General features: G+C 40.9%; 1 protein-coding gene across 2 annotated transcripts in view; it reads left to right on the plus strand.

Moving 5' to 3' along the window:
• Positions 1-52: 52 nt before the first annotated feature.
• The window catches only part of uts2r2 (urotensin-2 receptor 2), a 20297-nt gene continuing 8285 nt past the window's right edge, over positions 53-12064 (plus strand). Inside the window, exons 1-8 of one of the 2 annotated variants that reach the window (XM_046376598.1) lie at positions 55-251; positions 1576-1802; positions 3921-3996; positions 4114-4156; positions 5741-5805; positions 6445-6501; positions 7006-7159; positions 11636-11759. In XM_046376598.1, coding sequence (XP_046232554.1) covers positions 184-251; positions 1576-1802; positions 3921-3996; positions 4114-4156; positions 5741-5805; positions 6445-6501; positions 7006-7159; positions 11636-11759 — 814 coding nt within the window. In that variant the 5' untranslated portion in view covers positions 55-183. Of the gene's footprint in view, positions 252-1575; positions 1803-3920; positions 3997-4113; positions 4157-5740; positions 5806-6444; positions 6502-7005; positions 7160-11635; positions 11760-12064 lie in introns of both variants that reach the window. The other variant, XM_046376599.1, reaches the window with a different exon arrangement.

Below are 12064 nucleotides of genomic sequence, written 5' to 3' on the forward strand. Positions count from 1 at the left end.
AAAACGCAGCTTTCTCTTCCGGAGAGCCAATGGGTGAGCCGATACACGTCCACCCGGAAGTGAAGAGAGTTTCAGGTGGTGATACAAGCTGTTGGCGGGTGTGAACAGCATGGTTAGTCAAAGCAAGCAAAACAGTGTGTGACGGTATTTTGTACATGCCACATAGCAGACGTTTGAGTCGACATGGCGCAGCTGCGACAGAGAAGTGCGCAGGGGGCGAATGCCACTGAGATAGAGAAGAAAATTAAAAGGTAAGTGAATTAAATGTAATGTTGCTTGTGGAGCTGAAGAATGAAAGGAGAACGTGTATAGGACAGGTAATGTCAGCGTGCAGAGCAATTGTATGCTAAAACACGACCATAACGTTGCCGATACTGTAACTATACGATTAACTTAGATGTAGACTTCAGAGAGAAGGGAATACAAACATACTGGTGCTTAATTTGTGTTTTTGTTGACCATATCGTGATTATGGCTTTGAGCTGATGGTGTACCTAGCTTTTATTTACCACTTAATGTTGAACGCAACTGTAAAGAAAAAAAAAAGCACAAATAAGTAAACAGAGCTGTTAGTTAAACAAAACACGTAAATATATGATAAATAAAAGTTTATGGTATAAACAAACCAATAACTAAATAAATGCTGGTAATAAACAGACCAATCCTTCAATTTTTGTACATTTCTACACATTTACTGGCATTCATTTCTTTCCTGCTTGTCTGTGTTTTTGCATTTCTGCTTTGTTTTCTTTGTAAGAATACATACTGTTTCTTGCACTGCATAATGGGAAATTTTATATTATCAGCTCCTGGCTGATAATGGAATTCTCACTGATAAATAGACCAAAAACATGATACCAAATCACTTTCACTAACTTCTCAAACACAGCAGCTACGCACTCTGATTTAGTAGGTGGCAGTATGCACATTTAAAGTTGCTTTATGATTCGCCAATAGAAACGAAGAAGGAGGAGGAAAGAAGGAAAATCGTGCTTTTCTCGGGCTCTTGATGTGAAACGACTGCACATGGGTAGTGCCACCACGCAGTGTCGACTAGAGCGCCAAAGATGTTGTCACTGGAGTGGACATTGTTTTTTACAGTTATAAGACAATATGGTTTGATTTTGCAATACATATTCAGAGAGGAGGGAGGAAGTGTATGAGTTTTAACACAATAAATCTTATTAGAGATAAGGAATATGAAATCATCCATCTTTGTTCACTACATCTTTCTTGCCATCACATGTGCAGTTCCATTATGTAAACTTTGCAAAATACAAAAAAAGTGAAATATTTAACAATCTTATTGGTAATGACCATGAGAAGCAGATAAATTATCAGTTATCAGTTGAGAAAACAATTCAGTGCATTTCTATTTATTTCCACACTCTTTCATGTATCTCCTAACAGCTTCAGAAGTTCCCTGTGGGATTCAAGTGCCTCTTGTTTGAAGGTGTTAAGAAATAAGAATAGGAATTGTACATAAAGGCTAGTGTCCTCACCAATTCTTCATTTTAGCCAAGAGTTTCAGTCAGATTCAGTTAATCATCTGGACCTCTTGTCTGTCTTGTTCAGAGGTAATGCGTTGCGGCAGGGATCTACGTGGAAGGGGTCCCGAGGAACTGTGGCCTTGCTGTTGGTCGCCCTGTCTGTGTGCGGGGCGGCTTTGTGGCTGTACACGACCTCTCTGGACAGCGACATCACAGAAACACTGGTCAGCCAAGGTGAGCTGGTCTCTCCTCAGCCCAGAGTCTACACCGTCCAATGCTCTGAAGACTACAAGAACTTCAAACGCTATCCAGGTGAGGCTCTGGTCCTTGCACTGCCATTCTGCTGTGTTAACATGACTGGGATGGGATAAAGCCAGACTTACTTGATAAATACCATGCTAATTAAGTTGCGCAGTCTTATTATTGGATTCTGCTCTGGTTTTCAGTAGTTTCACATGATACAAGATTACTGTTCTCTTACACGCTTTCATACAGAATCTCTGTGAATTCCTGTTATCATCATAAACACTAAAACTGGAACGTTAAAGTAGTCGTAAATATCTGGTTTGCTAAATAATTTAATTCAATCAGCATTTTGAAGACTAAATTCAAATCTTTTTCTCCTTATTCCTAAGATAGTGTGAAACAAGTCATCCACTAGATGGCAATATAGCACAAGCCTACATGTCCACGATGTTACTGTTTCAGTTACTATAGGATTGATTGGGGGACCAGCTGAAAGAATGTTTGCAGCTAAGTGAGTAGTGTGTGGCAGGAAATACTAGACCTGCTTGTTCAATCCAAGAGAGCATATAAACGCCTCAGCTTCCTATATACACTTGTGTTCATACCCATGTAAAGTCACTGTGGTTGGAGCAGTGACAGTTCAAGTGGAGACTGGCAGCATTGATAACATTATTTGCTGAAGTGAGGCACACTTGACTTTACAGTGAAAGATTTCATTTTAAAGAGAAGAAGTCAAATAAGGTTCTAAAACTCCTTTTCTTCTTTTCTCTTTTTAGAGGACGCCATGCAAAATAACCTTCCTCTGAGTCGCTTGTTTCTCTGACTGTTGTCTCTTGTTTCATTTTTCCTTGTGTGTTGATGCAACTCATATGCTGATTGGAACTGAGAAATGCACCGATTTGATTGGCTGAGTAGCATCATGTGAGATGATGTGAGACATGCAGTTGCTGATGTAGGCTCTCAGTCATGTGGATCATGGTAGTTGAAGTGCTAGAAGTGATGGCAACCAGATATCTTTAGGTTGCTGAAGATGTTTCACCTCTCATCCGAAAGGCTTCTTTAGTTCATTCAGTTCAGAACATTTCAGAAGATGTAACTTTTCAGTTTCCTAGGTCGCTAGTGCATTAAAGGCTAGAAATACTATGCCGGTTAAAATAAAAATATCTGTCAAGACTTAACATTTAATAAGGATGGCATATATGCCCACCCCTCATTAATGTATTTTGGTGCTGTAATTTCTGATTTTTAAGAAGGCTAAACTCTTTCTGCAGAGTAGCAGGGGTCCTCTTCAATGGAGTCCACCATGTTGTCCTGCCGTGTTTCTTCACTAGCCCAGAACAGACAACCCAAACACTGACTCCAGAGTGGCCTTATGTGTTTTACGTTTTTTTTGTGGCGAAAAAGGAGGAGGGTGAAATGAGGAGTATTCAGTTGCTTTCAAACTGCAACCACACTGTTAGATCCCATTAAAGCCTACAGACTGGACCTTTACTTCCTATGATCGACTATGTGTTTCAGAGTGAGAACAGGTGAGCAGACCATGTTGTGGTGGGTGATAGATGACAGAGGCCGAGTTCCATTTGGCCAGTAAAATTGGCATTTCATCTCAGCACAGTCCAGCATGATGGAAATACAACCAAAAATAGGGAGTGAATAATAAGCAAATGTTCCACTCAAATATGTATTATATTACTGGAATCAAAGCATTTGTTATTCCCTAAAATGCCAAACACAATGTGTGTGTGGGGTTGGGGGGGGGGGGGGTAGCAGTCAGGGCTCAGACTTAGTACATTGTGAGCACACTCTACCAGCTGAACTACTGAGGTGACTTTGCCAGGTCCTGTGGAAACAGTTTTGAGACAGTCTTTGGAAGAAAAGATAGCACAAATCAGAAACTTGTCTTTATTGATCATGTTGACTGATTGGACTTCAGCCTCCTTTCAGACTTATCTCCGGCCTCTGAAGAAAAGACAGTGGGAGGCTCAGAGCAGAAAATGAGCTTCGAGCAGAAAATAATAATCATCAGACGGAAGAATTCTAATGAGCAGAACTCCAGTAAACTCCTTGCCTTGCTCTTTCCCTCTCTCTTCTATGGGGTCCAGAGCCTCCAAATTAGCCTGAGAATACTGCACTAAGATAATCTGCTGTTATCTTCAAATATTCTCTCACTTGTCTTTCTCCCAGGTTGCACCCCTCAGAAGTGTGGCCGTGCAGTTACAGACAGCGTGGTGACGAGGGAGGAAGCTCAGGTCCTCAGGAGGTAAACACTGTCTCATCTCCTTCTCCTCTTCTTCCCTACTTGTTTTTCCATTTGCTGTCTTCCATGTCTGCAGTGCAGCTGAATCATTTTAAAATGCTATCTGTCTCTGACACACAGGCTGGCTGAGAGAGGGCTGGCGTTGGCTGGGTCTGAGGGAGGAGTGAGTATCTTGCCAAATTAAATTGCTGGAGTAAATTAACAACAAGGCAGACAGAGTGGTGTTTACTTGACCAGAAGCCATTCCTCTTTGTGTTTATCTGTTTAGTGTTCGCTTGTTTTTGTGAGTAATGATTACCTGTATTTGAGTGACATTTCAGGCAACAGTTAGTTTCCATTCATTTCAGTACAAAAAAAGTAAAAAAATAAAAGGGCAAATCTAATGATGCAGGTGGAAACTAAAACAGATTTTTGTTCCAAGACAGCTGGCCATTGTTAGTTTTTTATTTTTGTTACCGGAAGTTGTTCTCCAACACCTCCTTACTGATGACATGCATGTTATGAATGGAGGCCGGCTCCATAGACAAAATTAACAGGACACCTGACAATGACATTGCATTCTAAATACAGTTTTGCAGCTGTAACAGCTCCCACTCTTCTGCAAAGGCTTTCCACAAGATTCTGGAGTGTTTCTGCAGGAATTTTAGCCCGTTCATGTAGTAAAGCATTTGTTAATTCAGGCACTGATGTTGGCCTGGCTCACAGTCTCTGCTCCAGTTCATCCCAAAGGTGTTGGATGGAGCTTGTGTGAAGGTTCTGTGCAGGCCAGTCAAGTTCTTCCTCATCGAACTCAGTCAATCATGTTTTTATGAACTTTGCTTTGTGCACTGGGACACAGTCATGCTGTTGGAAGCATAGCATTGTCCAAAATGTCTTGGTATGCTGAAGCATTAAGATTTCCCTTCACTGGAAGTAAGGGGCCTGGCTCAACCATTAGAAAAACTGTGCCGTAAACAGGTGTGTCTGGATACTTTTGTCTATATAGTGTATATGCATTACCAACCACTAGGTGGGTTTTCCTGCTGTTTCATATGTGCTAGAAACGACTGACTCACATGCCAATCAGCTTTTGGTGCCGACATCACCATACAGCTAAGAGTTTCTGGACTAAACTTGCACTGAACTTTGGCTCTGCATGATGTTTGTCGATATACTTACTGTCTACTGTGAGTGCCACTGTGTGCACTGGACCCCTGTACCATGGCTGTTCAGCATGAATGCATTAACCTTGACAGCCCTAGATAGGACAGATGCATACAGTATGCTCTGACTTTACTCAGACTTCCTGCAGCAATGGGCCTCTCTTGACACTAGGAGGCAGCCTGGCACAATAAGCAGAGCTCCAGCTTGATGAGCTGCTCTGTCAGATAAAACATGCAGTCATATTCCTGTCCAGAGATGTCTGGATGTCCCTGGCATGCCCTACTCCCTGCTCTCTGTCCCCAGCAGGCCTGGGCCTCAGCCAATGAAGGAACTGTTTATGGAGTGTTAAAACACTTAAATGAAGGGAGGGGAAGCAACAAGAGGACTTCTGAGAAAATGACTTTTTTCTGGCTTGTGAAAAACAGAGGAGTGTCCCAATGGAGTTGACAAGCAATAACAAGTAAAAGGCAGAGTGAGAACTCTACGAAAAGGCCACAGAGGGAGTAATGTAAAACCTTGGGACACTGACTGTGTTATGCACAAACATCTACAGCTACTCATTTGTCATTTGCACTAATTCCTGTTTTTCCTCTGACCCCTGCAGGCTTCCATACTGGACCTGCACTCTGGAGCACTGTCAATGGGAAAACAATTTGTCAACATCTACAGGTGGGAAAGTACACCATGTTTTTATTTGTTCTTCCCTGTGTCTACACTGTTTTTGTGCCTGCAGAAATGACATCCTGCATAATATGTAAAATTTGCAGTTAGTTTTGAGTTAGTCATCAATCTTACTGATGCTGGTCCTTGCGAGCTGTCTTCTCCAGGTCTAGTGACCCATATGGCACTCATTCATCACTGCCAGCAGAACCCTGTTTTATTTGAATCATCTGCCCCTCTCTTATACCTTCTCCCCGTCATTCCTTTCTCCCTTAGCTTCCTCCCATCTCTCTCACGTCCTGCTGGGCAGGTGACTGACACTGGATCCTTAGGGACAATCCAGCAGATTTTAATCAGGATGTGATGACGATACTGCTCCTATCCTTCACCTCCCCATTGGGGACTTCCATATGTGAAGCAGTCAGTTTACTATCTGCTGTTTTAGGATGGCTGGGTGACACACCCGTTTGTGTGATGGTGCACTGTGCTGTGCTGCGAAGTTCTAATTTTGCTAACAGATCCCGTCTCGTCTGTTCTCTTTTCCCCCCTCTGCTGTGTCTGTGAATGTGTTTGTGTCTGCTCATGTGTCTCTGATTGGCTTTGTCCTGAACTGCTTGTCTGTGATTGTGTGGCGTGATTTGACTGCAGGTATTTTGGGGATCAGATTGCGAGTGTGTTCACAAAAGAGGATTTCCAGCTTTACAGGTGACTGAGGGACCTTAATTAACAATCAGCCATGCATTTATTACACACTGTTAGAGTTTTGCTACATGATGTGATCCCTGATATTTTTTAATACACTCAAATGACAACACCTTGTACACAATAATGACAAACATCATCATTTTTTATAGTGCCTTTGAAAACATTTTCTATATATTTGAAAAGGTACTGAATGATCAAAATGAAATTATGTTGTTAGTCTGCAAAATGGTTGCATGGATTTCTGTGCACACTTTTGCAATTGAATATAGCAAAAACACAATGAGCAGTTAAATGATAAGATATTGAATATTGTCACAAACTATTTGCTGCTAGCAGTTGAAGTCTTAATATGGTTGTATCCATTATCAGCCCTCATAAACCCTTAGCTGCTCAACTGCAGTTGACACATCCTCTTGACAAGTCTTACCCAAAGTTGCCCACTGTGTCATGGTCCCAAATCATACTTCTCTGAGTAATTAATGCAGATCTATTTTCCACCGTTAGAGATGTACGGGGGCGAATCCAGGCAGTTATTGCTGAGACGTTTGGTTTGGACCCGACTCTAATGTACCTCACCAAGCCCACCTTCTTCTCCAGAATCAACAGCACAGCAGCCAAGACCCAGCATGATGAGTACTGGCACCCACACATAGATAAGGTAACATCTCAAAAAAACAGAACTGTGAATTCTTCTGCCATCGATAACTTGTAAAGAAGCACCTGTTTTTGATATTGGGTTGTTGTGACTTTATCAAGCAGATAATGTGCTGTCTAGATGGGACCCAGAGTCCAAGATTTAGAGATGGTACCGGGTGCGATGCAAAAAGTCTGGAATGGTGCATTGCTAATGGTAGTGGTTAAAAAGTCATTTGCTCCCATGAAATGGGCTGATGGGAATCATCTTGATCTCTGGTTGAACCTGAAAGTTATGTTCTCAATTTATCAGCCAATCTACTCTTCAGCTCTCCTGTATAGAGGTTTGGGCAGGGACTGAAAGAATTCCATTTCACATACAAGCTGCTGAAATGAGTCTCCACAGGGCGGCTGGGTTCACCCTCATATAGGGTAAATGTTGCTTGTGCACTGTAATGGAGTAGTGGCTCTTTCCAGATTTCAATCAAAGACCACTGTTGCTATCCAAGAAAGGGAGATGCTCAGCAAAGTTCCTTCACTTTTAAGGGACATGAAAAACTTTGAAGTGGTTGGGTTTGACTTGATTGAAACACGCTTGCCCACCCTTCGAGAGATGCATCAAGAGAATAAGCACCAAACTGATACTTTAGATGAGGCAGTTTTGGGTATGAAAATCCTAGTGGACTGGTTGCTCAGCAGATATTTTGACATGTCATAGCAGGAAACTCATGTGTATTAATGACTGATGCATTCCATTAGAGGAGATAGCGCTGTTGTGTGTTCTGGTTCATTGTCATGTTACTGGGACACTAAATGATGCTGAACCATTGTTAAGTTATGACGTTCGCTTCTGTTATTCTTTCTTTGGCGAAATGTTTGCTGTGCACACAGTCCATTACAGTGGGAGAAGCTATGGGCAAATCACTATAGGTAGGTAATAGTCTCCTGATGGCTCCATGGATTTTGTGTCCCTATTGATTCAAGAGACTTGGCTGCAGCAACTTCATCAAGCTATTCTAGGTTGACAGAAAAAGGATGAAGACCTCTTGGTCGAAAGGTGATTGGGGTGGTTTGGTTAGTTGATCAAGATGCCTTCCTGTGGAAGTTTTCCAGACATGTCCAGCTAGGAGGTCTGTGAAAGACCCCAATTTGTTAGAGGAAAGACATTTCTCAACCTGCCTGGGAACACCTGGGATTGTGTAGAGGAGGGCTGCAGGAGCATATGACTTTGCAGCAGTGAATTAGCATTGAACAGCAGCCCACTCTGCTCACCCCTTTCAAAAATCTGGGGATGTGATCATGAGGCCAAAGGCACATGAAAGCACAATCACAGCGTAAAATGTCATCTTCAAAATGAAAGATGTTTTGCCTTAATACTGATCTTTAGGAAATGGGAAATGCAGTCAGTTGATCTGTATTCAGAAAATCTCCTTTGGTTCCTTTTGCTTTACTTTACCCAGTAGTTTAGACATTAAGCTGCTGCAAGTTTTACCACTTGCTGAACCAAGAAATAGTTATTCCTAAATAATTTCTTAAAACAAGTGGTACATTCCTTCAAGGGAGCTTCTCAGTTTCCTGTAACCCATGCCTCTCTTTGGTGACAGTGCATATAAACTAATCATTCATTATAAATATTAATGGAGTGCAGCTTTTTTCCTCAGATGCTTTAATCTTTCTCTTTATACTTTGTTCATCATCATGAGATCTTAGAGTTGCTCTGGGATTGAAAGAAGACCTTGAGGCAAGTTTTAAATGAATGCGGTATCTGCCTAGAAACAGTTTGAGTGGTTTACAACTAATGTGGTTTAAAAAACGTTTGAAAAACATAGTGGGTAACTCCTGTAATGTAAGAGGTTCTTCATATTGTGAGCATATTTGATGTTCTTATTGTTTTACTGTAAAACTCATTACAGTTCAGTGTAACACAGTTAACACCCCTAAATTATGTTTTTGGAAAGATTTTTATACTCTAGGCCTGCAGGCATCATTTATTGCTCACAAAACTGTTGAAGCATCTGTGTCAATATTGATGTTTTTTTCTCTTGCTAAAACAGTACATATTTACTTTACTTGTGGCATTTCCTGGAACATAGCATGTTTGCTGTTGCCTCCATATTGGTGTTGTTGCCTCACCATCTCCCGCTGCCCCTCGACAGCTGGAAACATGTAATCTGAAAGGACACACTTCTCTTCCCCATCTGTCTCCACCGCTATTTTGAGGCTAATTTGCTAACCCAGCCCTCATTTAAATGTAAATGGCCCCTGATGTCTTGGTGGTGCGTTTTCTCCTCATCGATAATATATGCTGATATGGTGTCATAGCAAAACTTATAACGTGGCAGCACAGAAAGTGTTTTATCTCAGGCAGGGATAAACTTGCTTTCATAAAGAAACTGAATTATATGTGCGGGTTCAAATGTAGTATTCTTATTCACGACCTTGGCTTGTCTTACTGTGGAAATAAAGATGTAAACCAGCTTCTTCATACAGTCATCAGCCTTGTAAAATTACCACCAAATCTGGTTGATTTGGAACTTGAAACTAGAGAGCTTCAATCAATTTGAAAACACACTGAAAGGTACATTACGCCATATCAAAAAAAAAATTTGGTTTTATATGCTCACATCTTGAGATATTCCCCTTAAATTTCTTCCACCAAATCTGTAGATCAGATAAAACTAGAACTATCTGCATAGCTAGTAGCTCTGAGAAAACTGTGCATATTTTTGGTGTACCATGCATTTACAGTCACAATAGCTAGTATTCTTCCTCAATTCTTGGGAGTATATTTTAGTGTAAGCTCTGGTAAACCCACTGAATGCTACCTGCCAAGCACCAAACAGTAGACAGACAAAGCTGGGTAATTGTCTAGTGCAAACAAAGTGGAGCATTAAACAGCACTAAACAGAGCTAAAAAAGAAAGTGATAACTGGACTAAATGTTGTCCAAACACACAACTCCAAAAAACTGGTAAAGTTGCTCTGTATTTGCCAAATGTGCTGAATGTATTTATTCCTGTTTGCCACAAGCATAATAAATGTTTTAGTCATTAAAGTCTGCCTTTCTTTGCTTAAAAAAAGAATTCTTCTGCAATTATTACAGCAAATAGAGCAATGCAATAGAGGAAGTAAAAAGTAGCAATAACGGTTTAGCCTGCTATGTACTGCTCCTGTTTTGTTGCATTGTTGCCCTCTGCTGGACTGGACCAGTAAAGCTCTCGTAATAGCTATTATTGTTCTAATGGCTAATAGTAATTGTTTGTCCTACAGTGCTACTATGCTGTGCAGCTCGCCTTACGTTTCTCTTATCCCTCTTTTCTTTATGGTTGCATTGAGTATTTAATATGATTACAACAAATGATATACAACCAAGAGCAACTCAGTTATCAGCAAAATGGCAGTTACAGGAAGATGAGGTGTTTAAGCAGGTAGAGATGCAGCTTTCCAGACAGATCCAGGCTTGTAATTTGTGTTAATTGGGTGTTGTGTAACATCCTTGTAAAATTATAAAACTCTGTCTTAAACACTTTTGAGTGGTCTCTGAACCTGGGTGGTTTCAAGTGGTTTCAACAATTCATGAAACTCTCTGCAGATCACTGCTCACTGTTTTTCTGTCTTGTAGGTAAGATCAAGTGAAGGCTGTCTCTGTCTAAATTAGCGTTTGAGTCTTTGAAAAGACACCATCTCTTGTTCCTTGTCAACTCACTCTTTGATGTTTCATTAAGGCTACCCTTTGGGTGAGCTCAGTGGGCTCTCTTGGACCTGTGGCTCTCTTATTAGTGCTGTTGTAACAGCATAAACAGCCCACAGTATGGTTTATTTTCCAACAAATGAAGACAACCCCCCCCCCCCCCCCCCCCCCCACCAAGAAAAAAAAACTTGTGTATTTAATCAGGCAATCAAAGACCTTATGAGGAGAACAGTTCAGGTGAGGAATCAACAGCAAGTGCTCCCATGATGGAGGGAAAGACCAAACTTTACTCTGTCCAACAGGGTAAGGGGTTACTTTTTCAGACTAAAAACCTCGTTCAAAAGTCTCAAAAGACCACCTGTTTTTAGCTTTGGTGATGAACATATTAAAGGTTCAATAATTAGAATCCAGTAATATACATTTTTCTGAAATAGGCCATTCTGCACAATGAGTACTTTTGCTTTTACTATATTTAATACATTTTCATTCTAATATTTTTGTCATTTTATTTAGGTAATGTTTGCAATGCAACCCTTTTCCTTTAACAGGGTATTTCTACACTGTATTGTTTGCAAAACTCAGACAAAGAGAAAAAACTAAACAAAACACATGGTGTGTTTTTAGTTTTATTTATTGCTCAAAACATGATGTTGTTTTAATTGTATTTTAACCTTTAAACGCACAAAGGCTTCATTTGCATATTAAAATCGGTAACATTTTCTCCCGGGGAGAACGCCACTCACATGGCTGTACACTCCTAGTTTTATTGTCAGTGTTTAAACACAGGTTTCTTCCTGTCTGACTCTGTTAGGTAACTTATGGCTCTTTTGACTACACCTCACTCCTCTATCTCTCTGACTACGGCTCCGACTTTACTGGGGGAAGATTTGTCTTCATGGACCAAAATGGCAACCGGACGGTGGAACCACGGGCAGGTAACTACCAGCAAGTAAAGACTAACTCTGCTTGACGTTGTGCCTCTTGCTACTTCATTTTCAAACACGCTGATCCTCGATCTGTAAGGCATATTATTGTAAATCCAGGCTATCAGAAGTAATACCCCGTAATTCCTGGCTTTGTCTAAACAGGCCTATTAATCCACACTTGAAGTAAGTGATGCAAGATAGATGAAGGATTTCATTATCACAGCCATGCTTAAAATTAGAATTGGTGTACTTGGTGGCATTAGGGAATCTGGAGGTGGTTTTAGCACTCTGAAATGTGAAGCAAAGTGGGTGTA

The sequence above is a fragment of the Scatophagus argus genome, chromosome 21 (genome assembly GCF_020382885.2).
Source record: "Scatophagus argus isolate fScaArg1 chromosome 21, fScaArg1.pri, whole genome shotgun sequence".
Classification (NCBI taxonomy): domain Eukaryota; kingdom Metazoa; phylum Chordata; class Actinopteri; family Scatophagidae; genus Scatophagus; species Scatophagus argus.